Source organism: Micropterus dolomieu, linkage group LG19 (assembly GCF_021292245.1).
Source record: "Micropterus dolomieu isolate WLL.071019.BEF.003 ecotype Adirondacks linkage group LG19, ASM2129224v1, whole genome shotgun sequence".
NCBI lineage: Eukaryota > Metazoa > Chordata > Actinopteri > Centrarchiformes > Centrarchidae > Micropterus > Micropterus dolomieu.
In genome coordinates, this window is record NC_060168.1 from 23,820,028 (window position 1) to 23,838,496 (window position 18,469).

At 39.3% G+C, this 18,469-nt stretch overlaps 1 protein-coding gene across 7 annotated transcripts in view; it reads right to left on the reverse strand.

Annotated features, from left to right (window-relative positions):
- Positions 1–18,469, reverse strand: part of atp8a1 (ATPase phospholipid transporting 8A1) — a 175,790-nt gene that overhangs the window by 149,835 nt on the left and 7,486 nt on the right. For 6 of the 7 annotated variants that reach the window (XM_046030148.1, XM_046030146.1, XM_046030147.1 and 3 more), the window contains exons 2-4: positions 10,833–10,947; positions 3,820–3,919; positions 2,132–2,230 (exon numbers count right to left, since the gene is read on the reverse strand). In XM_046030148.1, coding sequence (XP_045886104.1) covers positions 2,132–2,230; positions 3,820–3,919; positions 10,833–10,947 — 314 coding nt within the window. Of the gene's footprint in view, positions 1–2,131; positions 2,231–3,819; positions 3,920–10,832; positions 10,948–18,469 lie in introns of those variants that run through there. The other variant, XM_046030151.1, reaches the window with a different exon arrangement.

Below are 18,469 nucleotides of genomic sequence, written 5' to 3' on the forward strand. Positions count from 1 at the left end.
AGCCATAGAGGGAAAAAAATTTAAAGCAGCAAAAGATAGAAGGGTAGAGCATCTGCAATGTTCCCTTGATTAATCTGCTAATATGGCTTCAACATTAACCGAATGAGACAGTGAGCAGCAGTGATGGAGGTTTAACCACAGAAGGGCAATAACAAAAAAATCTTTAATTCAACTGCTGGCAATTTGACTGGAAACTTAACAGAGTAATAAGGAAACAGTGTCACTGTGTAGAAGTGCACCACACACTATTGTGAAACACATGATTCACACATTTATTTCCGTTTGTAACATTTTAAACTGAAAACTACTCAGAAGAAAATGGGCCAATGGACAGAGAGGCAGTAACAAGGTAAAATAATGCTGTACAGTGTGTGACCATAGTGCATGATTCATGAAGTTAGGGGTCGATGTTGCCCTGTAAGGTCAATTTGTGAGGGACAGCGCAGCAGAGGGAGCAGACGTGTGTGCAGGTGACCTTCAGCAATAAAGACAGTCATCACCACTCCGTTCCCATGTTTTTCACAACAGGCCAAGAGAAAAAGTGCTGTGCTGGTCCCTTCAGCACGAGACAGAAGCTAATAGTATCTGTCCACTGGGACCTGCATAGAGGATCGCATTGCAGTGTCACTGCAATACAGTAGAATGCAACATTGAAGCATTTAACGTACCAGCAAACAAGAATTCATACAATAAAAAGATTTAACCGCAACAAAATAATACTGAAATCAACCTTTCATATAAAATAAATATCTGACCGGCAGACAGTTGTTTTGTTTTGTTAGAACTAACTGCCTTTGTGCATGAGCATTCAGTATCTAGGTTAATTGTCTGAATGAGTACTGTGCAGTAGGCACAGCTGTGACCTCTGAAATGTGTGTGTGTGTGTGTGTGTGTGTGTGTGTGTGTGTGTGTGCGCGCGCGCGTCTATGCATGATGGTGTGGTCTGTATGTTGGGGAGTATCCTGCTGCGGTCATATAACCATCAGTGCCTCTTCTCTGCTCCACAGTTCAGAACTCAGAGGACATACTGTACGGTACGAGACAAAACAAAAGCCCGCACTCTCTATAGTGGGACAGTCTCTTCAAGCCAAGGTACATCAATTCAACAACTAACTTACCTTACCAATGAAGTAAAGTAACATTTTCAGAGAATGTTTTTACTTTATCTATTTCATGTACTTACACTATTCTGTTATTCTACAGTATATTAACAACATTGATATTGAGGATAGGGCTTATTTTCATCATTGATTAATCTGTCGATTAGTTTCTTGATTAATCGATTAGTTGTTTGGTCTATAAAATGTCAGAAAATGGTGAAAAATGTGGATCAGTGTTTCCCAAAGCCCAAGATGACATCCACAACCTAAAGATATTAAGTTTAATCTCATCGAGGAGTAAAAAAACAAGAACAAATTCACATTTAAGAAGCTGTAATAATAATAATAATAATAATAATTAAATTGCTCAAACTGATTAGTCAATTTTCCAAATAGATGGCAAATTATTTAATAGTCTACAACAAATCGATTATTTTTTTGCAATGCACAAATTGTATATACATCACACTTTTTCAATAAAATTTTATTTATATGGCGTCAATTCATAACAGAATTTATCCTATTGCACGTTTCATATAGAGGACCGTACTCTTTGTACGGTCTAGACCTGCTTTATATACTATTTTTACCACACTCTACTACATATAGCCAATGTAGCTGTGTCCACACTGCCTGCGTTCATAAAGAAACATGATGATATGTTGGCTGGGATGCAAAAGTTGTTTAAACAATATGCATAGGTTTGTTGATTGCCTTTTTATACTTGCTGACTGTGTGTTTTTGTTTTTTTTAATTCAGGGTCTCGCTGATGTGTGCATGTCTTAATTTCTGCAATAGGTATGTACCTATGACAAACACTTTAATGCGACAATATATTATATGGTATATATTCAAGCTATTAAACCAATCTGAGAATATTTTGTAATACTTTAAGTAATAAAAGGTCTTGAATAAAATGTTTTGTAAAATACAATACAATTTAAACTTTCCCACAGAAAGAGAGACCGTTTGACAGGGTGAAACAATCACAAAGACCAGTATCAAATAATATTATCTGAGGTTCGTCTTACCAGATCCTCAATGATCTCCTTGACAGCAGCCACCACTAGGATGAAGAGCAGCGGCACCAGTGTGGTCCAGCGACCAGTGGGAGACACATCTGGGATTTGCTAAAAGAGACACAATAAGGAAAAAATTAAAAAGGATGACAGTGGCCATCAGAGACATCTGGCCTTCGTGCATGGTCTTGTCATCTCATTTGCAAGTTTGACTGAATGGTTTGAGATAAAAACATATCATGCATATTTTACACAAAACAAACAGACTGGCAGTTGACGGTGTTATCAATCAAAGCGTCACAGGGCTATACATTAGTAGCCTAGTTCCAAACCTATGAATCACAAATCCCATCTCAAATTATGTAACCAGCATTTGATAGAATCCACTCAAAATTGTACAAACTCCAAACAAAGAGGTATACCCTGCACACAAAACTTTCTTAGTACTATTATAATCCTCTCCTTACCACTGAATGATTAATTATTTTGCTATTTTAAGTCTTCCAAAATTAACAGTCAAATGCCAGCGTAATTAAAGCCAAGCGAGGGCCACAGGAGACAGTCACTTTTATACTGCTCGAAGGAAATTTGAATGAAATGGATCTCTCGTCTGCCTCATCTGCATAGATGTTTTATTCAAGGTCGCAGCTTCGACAGGGCAGGTAATGAAGATTCACATTGGCTGCTTTTCAAAGTAGCAACTTCAAGGTCACTGGATAGAGCCCTTTCCCATCCTCAAAGCTCTCATTAACGAAGGGTCGTCTGTCATCACGAATATGGGCAAAGACAGAATCAAAGTTCATTCTCTCATTAGTTAATCTTTTCTGTGAAGTTTTAAACACCTGAAATGTGAGGCTCCTTTGAATCATGCAGTAATAATTGGTGGTTGAGGCTTTAAGTGTTCTTATAAAGGATTAATGTTGACCTACAATATACAGGCAAATCACTGCAAACTTTCTCAGGGCAGAAAGTATTTGTTCTGCTGGTATTTATCAATCAAAACAGTGCCAGCACTGCTGAGATCTGTGGCTGTTGTTGGACTGAAATCAAAAACAATTACCAGCTGGAAACTGAAACTCTCTTGCCAGGAGAAGTGTATTTCTTTAACAAATTTAATAATAAAGATTTTCACATCACGCCTTCTTTTCTACTTGTGGCTCCACATCAGCAGGACTATTTGACCGCCCCATGTCACACTAAGTAAAGAACAGTGCAGTTTTTTACTGCAGTTTAGTGATAGTGGTACAGTGAAGGACAAAAACAAAGCCACCCACGGCACCCCGTGCATTTCCAAGGCATGTAATATGCAGTATAGTCTTTTGAGCCTGCAGGCAAATCTAGTTTGCTTTTAAAGGAGGTACACAGAGTATTACATGTATTATTCATTATCAGGCTATATAAAGTACTGTCTGTGTGTGTGTGTGTGTCTGTGTGTGTCTGTGTGTGTCTGTGTGTGTGTGTGAGTGTGAGTGAGAGAGCTTGTCTATGTGTATATGAAATTACAGCCATGACCTTTGGAAATAGTGTCTAGGTCATGGTGAACAGTAAAAAAAAAAAAAAAAGACCCCTCGTACTCTGATTGGAACACAGCAAAGACTGAAGCTGAGAAGAGCCGAGATTTAAACATCAATAAGGTGGTTTGCAGGTTATATTTTTATTTAAATCTATGTCACAGAAGCATGGAAACGGTGAGATCTTACCTGCAAGAGTGCAATGAAGAGAAAGAAAGCATTGGCTGCCCTCCTGAACTGTGAGTAGAGGAACCGGGGAAGGAAGGTGAGGACATTATATTTGGCTGTGCTGAAGACCACATCAGGCAGCAAACAAGGCCATAGGTGGAGGAGGGAGTAAGAGAGAGGGACACAAAAGAGAAACAAACGGTTAGTTCTCAAAATCTGAGCAGTATCTTTTATGTTTTTGACATTCAAAATGCATCTGAAATTCAAATATATTCAAAATTAGCTATTCTTTGCCCCTGATCCCTCCCATTCAAGAAAGTCCTTTCTGTTGCGTCTGTGTTTGTGTGCGAGGCTGATGAACAGCAGAGACCAGTGGACTCGACGATCATAAAGAATAATTAGGAGGAAGAAGGGAGCAGGCAGAGGGGCTGTAAAGAGCTCCAGGCAGACGTGAGCTATGTTGCAGTGGAGTTGAAAAAGCGGTGGGGGGAGGTTGATGGCGATGGTATATCAAGGCTGGTGGAGCCCTCAACAGTCTGAGAATCAGACCTCGAGCAGTCTGATTAACTTTATCTGTGTTAAAGGGCCAGTCAGAACAGCCACTTTAGGAGAACATATAGGGTATGATGTATGCCAAGCCACTGGCAGCACTTTGCTTACTCGCGCACACACAGAAGCCGTCACACATATACAAGCAGAATATCAGAGTATAGCCTCCAACTTCTCTAAAGGGGGCTAAGCATATGGAGGTTAACATAAGTGATGTCACGGTTTTATTCCAGCTAGTCTGAATCATATCTGACAAGAACATTTTCAGCCTTTTTCACTTGTAGCACTTCCACAAGCACAATGTAAAGTTATGGGTAAATGGGCTGGCATTGAATTGAGTTAATAAAAACATTTAAAAAATGAGTTTTACATTCACAGTCATCCCGGTTGCCTGGAACAGGGAAGCTGACCATGGTGAGTGAGACGGACAGAGTGAAAGCAAGTGAATAAGAGAAAGGCATTGTTCTGACAGCGGTACAGTGTAATACCAGCCCCACAGAACAGCCTTATGAAGAGCCTTGTCAGAAGAAGGGTCAAGAAAGGACCAGCTTTGTTTCATTCACCAAAGTGTAGTCTTTAGTCTAGTCTGGTTATTTCAGTTTTTGTGAAAGGACACAAAATCATAATCTCTGGGTCACCTCTAAAAAGTTTGATAAGAGATTAGTGTTATAAAATCCATTTAAATTTGAATAACTGCAGATAGAGCAAAATAATATGAACACAAAGACAAGTCGCATTCATTTGAAATTGTAAAACTGAACCACTAGATTTATGGCAGCAAAATATTTTATTTTGAAAACCATGTATCTGAGTTCATGCAGTTTAAATTCCCTAGTTTGAAATATCCAAAATATCATGGTTTCTCTCAGGCTCACAAATTCAGACAGAAAAAGTTAACAATTAAGTATACAAGGTTTCCAGTCACTCATCTGAACATTCTTGGATTATATGCGTGACAGAACAATGCCTGACACAACAGAGGCCTGATCGATTCCATTCAGGCTTGATTACTTCCATGGTGGCCAAGTGGTCAAGTTTAAATTTTTAATGTTGAATTTTGGTGTCTGAACATCCTAAATTCAATTTGAGCCAATTGAAATTCAGATGCATGGTTTTCAAAGTAGAATACTCACTTCTTTAAATTCAGTAGCATACATTCCCAATGTTAAGTTGCTTATACAAATAAAATCATATGGCCTTTTTTTGCTTTCGTAGAACAATAAGAATCTTTGAAGCTGTCTGAAGGTATGTAGGGTGATGTCTAGAGGGGATACGGGAGATATCACAGTGATCTTTAAGAAACAAACACAGGACTTTTATACTAAGAAACAACAAATAAAAACAAATGAAAAACAAAAAACAAAACACGTGCTATAACTTGTGGGAAGTCTTGCAAAGTTCCAAGAAAAAAATAAATTATGAAATGTGTGTACCATTGTATTCCAGGAGGAATGTGTGTGTGTGTGTGTGAGTGTGTGAGTGTGTGAGTGAGAGAGAGAGAGAGAGAGAGAGAGACACATGCACACCCCTCAGGCTATTATTGTCCCTTGCAGTATTTCTGTAATTTCTGATTTCAGGAAAACTAGGGGAATACCAAGTGGTTGATTTGTTTTTCTTTTCCCTTTTAATTCTGATGTAGAAAGGTCACCCTTAATGTAAAGTAGTCTTCCTGTTGTGAAATACTTTGCCATACATCATACAAAGCCCATAACAATACCATGAGTGCAGTCTCAGTGACCCCACAGGGTATTAGACAGATAGTGTTTGGTTGTGCTAATGCACAATTGTTTCCGCCTCAGTCTATCCCTTGAGATACAAATCTGTCATATTGTGTTTTTGATCATCCGTCTCTGTTTGTTTATCACTTTATTTTCTTCGCTTGATCCTTATTTCTGATCTCAAGGTGTAAAGCACGCCATGTCCTACTCTCTAGTTACTCAGAATAACTCACAGATAACCAGATATCCAGATTATCACCATGCCGCATCAACCAAAAGAACCTTTAAGCCCATGTATCAACATTTACACCACAGCAGACATTATGAATGTCTATTTTTATAATAATTATTATAATAATAATAATAATAATAATAAAAACAGTAAAAACATTCAACAACTGTCAACTGAATATTTGTTTTTTTGGATAGTCTTCATCTTTTTTTTACATATTTTCTAAACAGTCAAACACACACCAATCTTTCCCCATGAGTTGTAATCATTTATAGTGGATTTAAATACAATTTAAATCAGATTGCTCAAAATAGAACAAAATCTTACAATCCTGAATAGATTAGAGTTTTTGTCCCCATTATTCACAGGTGACATCACATGTTAACACATGTGGAACAGCACACCTGGAGGACTGCCTGATGAGGATGTTCTGCACCATGACTTGCATAACGTTCATGATTGGTAATGACAGCAGATTATGTTGTTTAAATGACTGGGTCATGACCCACCCATGAGCCACGGAGGACTCTAAATGGGCTGCCAGGGGCCACAGTGTTACCCAGCTGTTGCCAGACGAAGACTATCACAGTAAATAAGCTTGAAACCCGCTGCTTGTCCAGAAATATGTGTGTTAGTTTAAAATAAAGATTATTTATTCTAGTATAGGGTAAAAAAACAATGTCGTGTTATTTTTAAAAGTCATTTCACTGCTGAAACACACATTATCAATTATATTATATTATCAAAATGTGGTCTGATGTGGTCTGTTTCTTCCCTTGGTCAATTAATTGATTGTTGATGGCGTTGAAAGTAGCAAATAATTATCAGTTACACAACGCAACATTCACATCGCAGATGTGCCATCCATCCATCAGATGTGCCATCCATCCATCGTCAACCGGTCGCGGGGGCTGAAGCCTGACATCGGGCGAAGACGGGGTACAGGTCACCACACATAGACGAACAACCACTCACGCTCACACCTAAGGACAATTTAGGGTAACCAATCAACCTAGCCTGCATGTCTTTGGATGGTGGGAGGAAGCCGGAGCACCCGGAGAGAACCCACGCAGACACAGAGAACATGCAAACTCCACACAGTTTGAACCCACGACCTTCTTGCTGTGAGGCGACAGTGCTAACCACCGTACCACCGTAACTGCAGCAGAAACGTTCATTAAAAGATGTATTTTTGAAAGCAGTATTCATTTTTATTGTCTTGATTGTTAATTAGCACATGCCTACAAGTTGCACAACCTCAAGTTTATTTTAAAAGCTGATGTGACGCTAAATCAGAGACAATGTATAATTTTGTGATTTGTAATCTGAATAGTTGATTATTTGTTTCAATAATCGATTGAATAATAGACTATCAAAATAGTCGTTAGTTGCAGCCCTAGTGTTAGCAGCATAGAGTGAACAACAAAAGAGATGATGAAATAACCAAGGCCGTCAGCTACCCGCTGAAGCTTATACAATCACAGTCAATTCAGGCAGTTCACTTGCACAACCCATATATGAAGCAGAAAGTCATTTATATCTTTGTGGGTTGAATGCATCAAAATATACACATAATTTCTATATGGTGTTTGAATGATTGGACAGATGGTTAGATAATGTCAGACAAGGCATAATAATATATTGGTCTCTCCTTGTCCTGCACACAGAACAGAACTTTCACACAACTGGTTGAACCAATAACCTTTAACGGATGAATTACCTACTGTTTGATATCCTTTCAAGATGTCCCTGTAACTGTACTTGTTACATTGCATTGAAGCAGTGCTGTAACTCACCAGTTAACTGTGATGGTAAACTTTATTGTGTAGTGTGTCATGTGTACAGTTTAGTTTTTATTTATGGTGTGCTGTTAAAATGAGAAGCTTACATTTGAAAAGCCACCCAGTATGTTAAGAAATATGTATAAATACCACTTAGTCAAATGTGTAGTTCATGTGGTTAGGTGACTAAGGCAAGTTTAAGGGACAATTATACTAATTTCATGACTAGTCATGTGTGTGAGTTATGTGTGACCTGTGTGTGTCTATGCAGCTGCCCATTGTTTTCCACACAAGAATATACAATATCAGCCTTTCATGGATCCACAGCAGTAAAATGGTTTCTACAGCCACTCCTGTTTGCCATAGTATACGTTGTCAACATCTTAGCAATAAATAATCTTTCGTTACAAACGGATCTGGCAGCAACCAGTTCAGCTGGATAAACAATCTACCATGCGTAACAGTGAAAACAGGCAGGAGTCGTGTGGACAGAGCAGTGACATGTGATTGTGTAGAGAAAAAATGGGACAGCAAAGTGAAAGCAAGAAACCTGTGAGGGCTTTCTGTCTGCTTGTAAAATTTGATTCACAATTTCTAACAGACCCTGTGCTCCTGTAAGTGTCTCCACAGGTCACATTGAGACAACAACCAATCCTTGTGAACAAATTGAGATCTTTAGAGCAGCCTAAACCCCGATGTGTGCCTTCAAGGCTTGAGGCAAATGTTTGGGCACATCTGAAATGCAAAACTGCAAGAATGAAAAAGAACTCAAAAGCGAAGTCAACTGTAAGCTGTGTTTCATTGTTCAATGAACGCAGTAGCACTTAAACCTCAGTCATATCTAAGCCAAGTGATTCTGAATCAGATTAAACTGGTAGGTGGACAGTCATAGGCAAATTCTCACGACAATATTCAGTTCAGTTGAATATTAGGAAGTCGATAACAATGATTATTAATTGTAACTGCCTTTTGACTATAGCGTTTGTGTGTCAACACTTTCAGCTGAATGGAACTAATGTAATATTTGCCTTATTTTTCAGTGAGGCCACCCACTGAATTAATGATCACCTCCGGTAAGGTCACAAAAATGTAATACACTTTCATTTTAAAAATATGTAGAGGTGCTCTTTCATAGCAAAGGCCATATTATGTAAACTTCTCTGATGCATAATAAGTCAGCCATCTGGTTCTCCAAACCGGTTAATAATGCTAAGTCAGTGACCCTTGTGTGTTAATAACTAATGACCAAACTAAAAGTAAAACTGAAAGAATGATAGGTGACACTGATGTGATATCGACCTAACAAATGAAAGGTCCTGAGGAAAACAACTGAAATACAGTAGAGTCAGCATCCACTTTCTTACAGTTGAGTAATTTAAGGAAACAAACTGGAGGAACAAAGATTTTCTGCAATTTTCTTAGCTGCTTGCGTCTGTTTGTCATGTCAATACATGAAGCTGACCTAACAAATTGCATAACCATAAGCGTACTTGCATTTTTCATTTATTATTCTTGTTCAGTTTATAGCCATGTCTATGTAAGCACATACATACATATCTCAAGCTGCTCATGCAGCAGGAATGCTAACAGTAATATTCCTTGACAGAGGACGGTCTGACCCAACAAGCCTGACCTTTTAATGCTAAAAGCACTGCGCTCCTCCAAGAGGAACAACAGGATAAAAAGGGGCAGGCATATCTGGACTAGAGCACCACTGGTGATATAAATCTTGCAGGTACTTATCAAAGACCATATGGCTACAGGTACTGTCACGGTTGTCCTCACATCAAAACCACTGCACAGTACAAAACTCACAAAAGTCATCTTAAGAAGGTTGAATACAAGATTTAAAGATATATCATAGATCTGTCTGCTATTTAAGGACATAAATTGAAACTTTTAGACAAAACATTTTTCAACATATGTTCAAAATGACCATAAAATGGATTCTGACTTTTCATGATTGCTTTCCATCAGGATATTCTCCTCAGGCTGACATTTAACTTACAGCTACACATTCTAGGCATGCTTTAATTCAACTGTTACTCGTGACTCTGAAGGTTAATATAGGGTTAAAGGCAAAGCAGCAAATTATGCTGCAGGTCACCATGTAAAACACTGATGGCCTCTGGGTTGCCATTACGAAGTACAAAATAGCAGCAATTCACACAAACACCAAAATCCTTGCGAGAATACAACTCTGAGTGTGAATTTTGTAAGCAGCTAGGAACATCAGGATTCAATTTAATGTTAAGTGACATGGAAAAAGCGACTTCAACTCACATACACTTGAAAAGCTGCTGCATGGTAAGTAATAGAAGTCAACCTTGAGTGACTGGTATGAAACTTTATTTTCATGGCTAACAAAGACAGGAACCTGTATTCATCAGCTGTACAATAAACCTCTACCGTACATGTTGTCTTCATCTTTTGTTATAAATCTCATTTTTCTGCTGATGGCAGGACTCAAGTCTGATGCTTTCTCCTGACTTTTGAAGGGGGTATTAAGGAGAAACAGACCACCAAAAACCTACAACCTTCTAGCATTACCGCTCCTTGGGTGATACTCCAGGGTTGATCTAGTGAATCTATAAATGTGTACCACGCTTTTCTACATGTGCTGCAAATCAAATGCAGACCATGTGGACATGTGACAGTTTACTGCCACCCATATAATGAAAAAACAGACTTGCAAATTCTCCATACAGAACATAAATATTTCCCATCGTTTCCATAACTGCAACATCTCCTTACCTGACTCGATTGTTGCAAAACTTGGTGAACTGCGGTTGGTTGAGGTGTATCAGTCGTGCATCTTCTTGGTCAGCTAAGGACGTCTTTTCTGATGTGTCCTCTGTCTTTTCATATCCTGCAGAATGGGAGAGAAGACATTCTATAAGAAACAAAATCTGCCTTGAGCACAAACAAAAGTAAGATGAAAAGGTGTATTGAAGTGTTTGAGTTGGTGCATGTCAAAAAATCCCAGTGAAGTCTTTGGAGTCTGTAAAAGGCAAGTAAGTAATTTCAACACTCGGAGTGAAAGCTATTGAGACCACAGGTGACCTTGGTGCTTTAGAGGCCTTAGATATATATTAGAGTTTTCTTCTGTACATTAATATTTAAAAACAAAAGTGAGGGATAAAGTTGGCATTATTACTTTCCAAAGAAAGATGTGTTCAAAAATGTGTTACAGTACAACACCTTTATTTTATTGCATATATGATGGAAGAACACAAGTAGTAGGCTACAATCACTGCATATACACTGAGGAGACCCTTATAATTATCTGTATGATACACTTCAGGTGTCAGATAGCAATAACCTTATAATGCTCAAATGATTATCTTAATGGCGTGAGAATGTGCTTGGAAAAACAGTGGGCTTGCCAAATGACATGTCACTGACAATACATCTCTTATTCCTCCTCCACAGTAAAATGCCAGATTGAAGAAAAACCCTATTATATAACAATACAGGAATCACCTGCTTTATGTTAACAGTCTAACATACTGTACATCAAGCAAGAAATTAGATATCCCACAAGTTGTCTGTACAAACAGTTTTGTCTGTTTCAGGACACTACTTCTGTTTAAGAGACTAGCATCTTCCTCAACTTCAATGTGTATGAATACAAATGTGTATCCATCACAACAAAACTCTGGGCAAAGTGAAATGCCTTTGTTACAAGCACCCAAAACATTCAGTAAATATCCACTGTCTCATTACTCAAGAGACAAAGCTCAGATTCCAGAAGTTGCCTCTGAAAACTTCCCATTTGTTGTTGGACACGCGTTGTGATTAGGCCTGGGAATTTCCTGTAAAGAGTGACATCCTGCTGGTAACAGTAGATATGACTTATCTGTGTGGATCAGCTACAGCAACTGTGGCCACAGATAACTACACTACAGAAGTACTCTGTACATGCAAGGCTTTAAGCCAACTGTGTTTTTGAATATTTCTTTTCACTGCAGTATCATATTGACACAATGTGTAAATGAAGTATGAGCAGGCACCTAAAAACTGATACCCACTATGTTGAATCTAAACCAAATGCATAAAAGTCCAGCTTCCTCCTTTAATTCACTGCTGAAAAAATTTAATAACCCTCTCCTTTACTTTTTTTCTGTCCATCTTTGGGAGAGGCATCACTGCTCTGCTCCCACCAAGTTCAACAAAGTGGGATGGAGCTACTGTATGTTGGCTAAATCAACACATCAGATGAGGGCTGTATGTGGGTTGCAGAGATGCTTACCCTTGTAACACATATTTTGATTTTGGCAAGAGATTTTGTCTCTGTAGGCAAGGTCTACAATGCAACATCACGGATTGACACCATGCCTGGTTACTCCAGTTAATATGCACACTTTCCATGCTGGAGACAGGATGATGTGGGAATATCTCAAGCCTCTCTAGCTTGAAGCTGCTTACTGCAATGCAGGATGGCAAACAGGAAACCAAAGAATCACTCTTTTGACGGGGAGTGACTCGCAAACATGTACAGGTCAGGCATGATCCAGAGGATGAACAGGGTGTAAGTTCACCTCTACACATTTAGAAAAAAATCATGGTTTCCTAGTTTTGCCCTGGTAAGGCTGTCCTCCATTAGTCAGTAACTTAATTAGTCGATCGGCAGAAATTAGAACCTATTGTGATAATCAATTAATCATTTCACTTATTTTTCAAGCAAAAATAGTGAAATAATTACTGCTAATTCTCAGCTTCCAGCTTCTCAAATGGTAGGACTTGCTTTTCTTTCTTATTTCTTACATATAATAGCAAAATAAATATCCTAGTATTTTGAACCACTGGTCAGACAACACAAGACATTTTAAGACATCACTTAGCTTTGCTTAATTGTGATTGATCTATATGTGTATAAGTGTGAAAATAAAGAAAAAAGGCCAAATTAAGAAAATGTTCATTGCTTGTAGCCCTAACTGAAAGCCCTAACTGAAAGCCAGGTTCATTTCTTGCATTTTGTAGTTAATAGCAGTTCCTGTTTGAGACAGACTTCTCCTTAACTTCTATTAAGGTAAACACGCTGGAAAACAAATGTTCTACCAAACTGAATTAACATTTGTAGCTGACATATCTGACACACTTCCAGAAACAGATTTGACATGGATCATCTTGTTTGTGACATGAGAAATGAAAGGAGTCAAGGTGCCAGAGGCTCCCATTTCCCCATCCTCGTTTTTTAATTAATATGTCTACATTAGTGCCCTCAGCACTGCCAAGAGAGCACTACTGTAAAACTCCTAAATCAACATTTTCCCAGAATCTCAAGTTGCATGCATGTGACCCAGTGGGTGCTGGGTGGCCTTCCTTAGCATGCAGTAGTAGTGGTGTTATGGGTTATGAGATAAGGACAGGCAAAGCATAGCTTACACAACTGCAGATAAACCCTGGAGTTTAAAAATGGAAAGAAGGGCCATTCTGGGCCATGAAGGGAGGGGGGACACAAGTGAGGGACGCTGGCTGCTGGAAACATCAACAACAACAAAACCCAGTGTCATGAGATACTGTAACCGAAACCTCTACCGGATATGCCCCAGTTGCAACTTGCCCCCGGCCCCCCTGTGCCTAAAGGATTTCTTTGATGTCATGTCAAGTCAAGAGGATACAAAGAAGGCTGACACACTCTTCAAAGTCCCACTTGCAACTTTCTCTGCGCTTTTCTCCTCTCACCTTACACTTTCTCACTCATGTTACACAAACCCTGAATCTTAAATTACAGCTCGTTATTTTAATGACCCTCTAGGCTTCGCACAGAGGATTACTTAGGAGTGACTTCCATCTTCCCACTCTCATCTTTTGATAGTTTCTCTCCTTAGCATGTGTTCTTAGGCTAAAAATAACTGCCCCCCTGTAGTCATTTGGTCAGTGGGGGAAAACATGGATTGGCTATCCCAGCCCAGTTATGCAAGACGTCAGCTCTGCATAGATGGTTTATTGGATTAGCATGGTGGCAAAAGGGTGTGTGCATCCAGGCAGCAACAGGAGATTAAAGAGAGGTGCCTACTGCTTAAGTAGAGACATTTTCTACCATGACGCCTGTAATTATCACATGTATTGTAAAGTACTAATATAGGCTAGATACATGATGTCCACAATATAATGTAGTCAACTTGTGATTCCTTGAAGTTAAATTAAAGTTAATATTAGTTCTGTTTGCGTAAAGTGGAAAATAGGGTTTGTCTAGAAAGCAGGCATGGTTGGTTGTTTTTGAATTTTGAGTATAAGGTATGTAAGGTATAATAAGTGAGATCTAACAAAGGCAATCATTTGCCCAGAATTCACTATTATCACTTCAAAACTTTTCAGAACCGAGCAAACACATTTCAACACGGTATAGGCCGCTGGTTTTTATCCTCCACACATAATAGAACACAGAGTGAAACAGATCTAGCCAGGTGAGGATTTACAGAAACATGACCTCATGCACCTACGAAGCATTGTAATGGCTAGTGTCACCACACTGTATTACATAATATTCCTGAAGAGTTGATCCAATGATCCTATATCACCTTGGTAGAAGGAGGTCCCTCCTTGAGAGGAGGTAACTTCCCTCCTCTTCACATGTCAGTAGGCCTGGCCTCTTCCATCCAAATTAAAACAGAATTTGCAGCCAAGAGCTCACCTGGTAACACTGGGAAGACAGGTGGTTGGGAATGAGTAACAGCACTGAGTAAAGGTGAAGCCATTTAAGTACAGAAGACATTCTGCAAGAAATACTGAACCATAGTTGCAGCATCAGAGAGTAACACCCTGAGTTTATGTCACCACAAAATGCAGTGTCAATATCACAGAAAAGGAAAATATTATTCCAACAGCATTTTTATTCCAAGTGATGTTCCTTGGGGCCCTGGTGGCCTTGGGGTCAAGGCGCATGTCATGAATCACGGCATCACAGGTTCGTGTCCGGCTGAGGACTTCTGTTGCATGTCAATCCCCATCTCTCTCTCCTTGTTTCCTGCCATCACTCCACTGTGAACTGTCTAATAAAGGCATATAATGAACTGCAGTTTCAGTTTTGAGTGATATTGTTTTTGCAGCAGTAATATATGACCAGTGTTTAAGTGACACTCAAACCTCCTGTTCAGTTACACATCAGTAGTCGATTATATGCCAAAGAGAGATCTCAACCTGGGACAAAGCTGGCAAACAAGGTAAGTAAAGAAACTAAATCTTTAAGAAGCTTAGGTGATCAAGGAATTAGAGTCATAAATGACAAATGAAAACAGGGGGGCTGCGTAGCTGGTGACTGCAGCATAAGGCCTGTGTGAAACACCAGGCCAGAGGAGCTGGCTGAGCAGCTGTGATTGATGTTGTGTCTGTGTTTTGAATGAGCCCTCGCAGCAGGAGCCTGTGTGCCGGGGTAGGCCAGGTGCTGCAATGCACCAGTTGCAGCTGGTACTGCTACTGCTTAACTTAGTCCTTTTGCTCTCTCCTTTTAGCAGCTTTGACACAAGGAGTTGTATACATAGCAGAATCTGCACCAGCTAGACCTCTTCAATGATGTCAAACGTGCAAATAGTATGCTGGTATGGTTCCAAACAAAGGTGTAAATACTATAATAGCATTAGTAACAATAACCTACTATCTTTTTCGGCATTTTACAAGGCAGCTGTTTGAATTTAAAAATGGGGCAGAAAATAGATAGGAATAAACCCAGGGTGTAACAGCACTTATTCATCCCAAACTGGGCTTGAGTATGCCCTCTAAAACACATTTTTACAGTCTTATTGGTCTAATACAGTCTAATTACAGTCTACATCTTGGCACATACTAACCACTCAATTTCAGCATTTAAGTGTGACTTTCAACTGGGCTGTGACCGTGCACTGTTTTTAGCGAGATAGTTTGAATTTTAACTATAAAATCCTTGCACTATAAAGTGCACAAAATAATGTCATTGGGGAAAATGTGCAGTGAGTGGTTCACATTAACCCTCTCCCAATGTCTTGCAGTGTATGCCAATGTGGTTTCTTATGTGTGTTATGCTATTCTGACTACTAGTCTTATGACCAGTTAGTCAAGAGTTGTGCCTCTCAAGTCTTCAACAGCTACCTGATCGTGTTTGGGCTAAAGCTACTATTCTCGTACACCTGATCCAATTAAAGGCTACATGCATATTGGACACTTTAATTGGATTAGAAGAGCAAAAGTAGAGCTAGAGCCAGAAAGTGGTCAGCTGGAGAGTTGCCAGAGAAACCCTGGTCTAGTACTCTGGTCCACCAATCCAACAATTTCAACCATGAAAAAAAGCAGACCTCTATTATTTTACAGTAACAACTTAACAGTTTTAAAGCAAAAGTAACAATGACATTCATATGCACCTTAACTGTAACTGAGGCCAAATTTAAAAGTAGCACACAAGGACAACACTACAGTCCAAGAGGCTGGGGGTGAGAAGTGGAGGAAGTTCCAACATCAAAATAGCCTTTTCCCAGATTCCCCTCTAAAAGCATTAATGGGACCTTCCTCCCTCCTTTTCCTACTCATTTCCTTAGTTTCTAGCACACTGTGTGGATAATGTACTCAGCCACAACCACAGATGTCTCAGTGGGAACTGCTTTTATTCCCTGGTGAACGCTGTGCATTTTCTCAGCACTAATTTCATTAACTGCAGGCATATCACGGCTCAACTACCCTGACATCAATAAAGAGAGCAAGAATAGGAAAACTGGGCGGATACTCAATGTGAATAGAATTCATAATCTGTGTTATATTAGGCTTCATAAAAACACCTTTCATCTATTAATGGAGCTGCCATATTAGCCATACTAGCTGGCTGTATAAAAACAATGTAAGAGGCATGGAAAAACAAGTGAGAAAAGAATAACAAGGAGCCAAATAAAGCTCAGTAGGAGTAGATAGCAGAAGCACAAAGCTCTGGAGGGGAAGCCTCTAGAGGAAGGATCAATGCCATCAAGTGTCGTAATGAGTTTGGATGCAGGCCAGATGTCAGGATTATTGCTTGTGTCAGCCAACAGACAGACGGGTGGAACAATAGTCACAAGAGGGCACGTATTTTGGAGAGGGTGCCCAATGGGAAAAAACTGGACCCAGCATGGCTTGGCATTGACCATTGGTCTGTCTTTATATCCCTCACTGAGTATTGTAGGTTTCTGAGACACCATTGGGCATGCGAAATCCCTTAAGCTATAACTTCCTGTCCCTCAACACTCACATGATGTTATCTTTGTAGAAAAAAAACCAGGTTAAAAAAGACAAAACCATCCTGTGCAGATTTATGATAGTAACGTCTAAGCTAAGGTCAGGCAGAAGTGGTGGGGTTGGAAAATTATTGCTGCTATGACTGTCAACACTGGAAAGATTAAGCACATCTAATGACAGCAATGACAGGAACAATTATGACCTGATACTCAAATATTACCTGCACGTCATAACACTCAGGGTTAAATGTTAAAAAACACAATAAATAATTGGTCATTCAGAGCTGGCCAATACTTCAAAATACATCCCAAAAATATGGCTAATATACTGGCTCCCTACTGTCACAGTAACAGCACTAATCCTTGTTTTTAAAATAAGAGGATCAACTGTTGTTATAGTCGAGATATTTTTAGCAACGGTAGCTAATTCTGGATCTCAAATAAAGCTTTTATAGAAAATCGTAAAATATATCATGTCTGTCACATGCATTGCTGGCTGCATTTTACAACTTTATTTGTCAGCACTATGCTATGTCTATGATTACACAGTGATGGTTCTGTTGGCTCCATGACTAAGCCTTAGGATTCTTCAGAAAGACACAACAGTTATTGTAAAAAGGCTTTTCTTTTTTTTCTTCCAGAAAAAGGTCTAGGGGGAGTCCAATCTGTTCAGATATGGAACAAGCCATAATGAGCCTTAGAGAGTTGTACGCTGGTCAATAAAGTGTATATGAGGAGGCACGTGACCTGGCCTCAACTAGGCCACATGATTCATTCAATAATACCATGGTGGGTGGGGCCTGGCAGCTTGAGGCTACTGACATTGATCTAACAACAACAAATGAATGGCAGCAAAGCCACAGTCAAGAGGCTTTGTGAAGAAATACTGCATCAAATACTTTGCTGGAAACGGAAAATACAGAGGAACAATGAGTGACTTGGCTCCTGTAGAAATGTTTAACACACACAGACCACAAAGAAACAAGTACCTAAAAAGAAGACAGAAAGGTGAGGTGTAATATGGAGTTCAACACTGTCAGTTTGTGCATTGTTCACCTTAACCTGAGGCTATCTACTCAGTTATTAGGGTCAAATTAGTTCCAAAACCCTGGGCTTTGGGATTTCTCAATCTCGCCAACCACTGAGCCTAATGTGCCATTTATATCTGATCATCACCACCAAAGAAAGATCTGTACATTATTAATTTATACC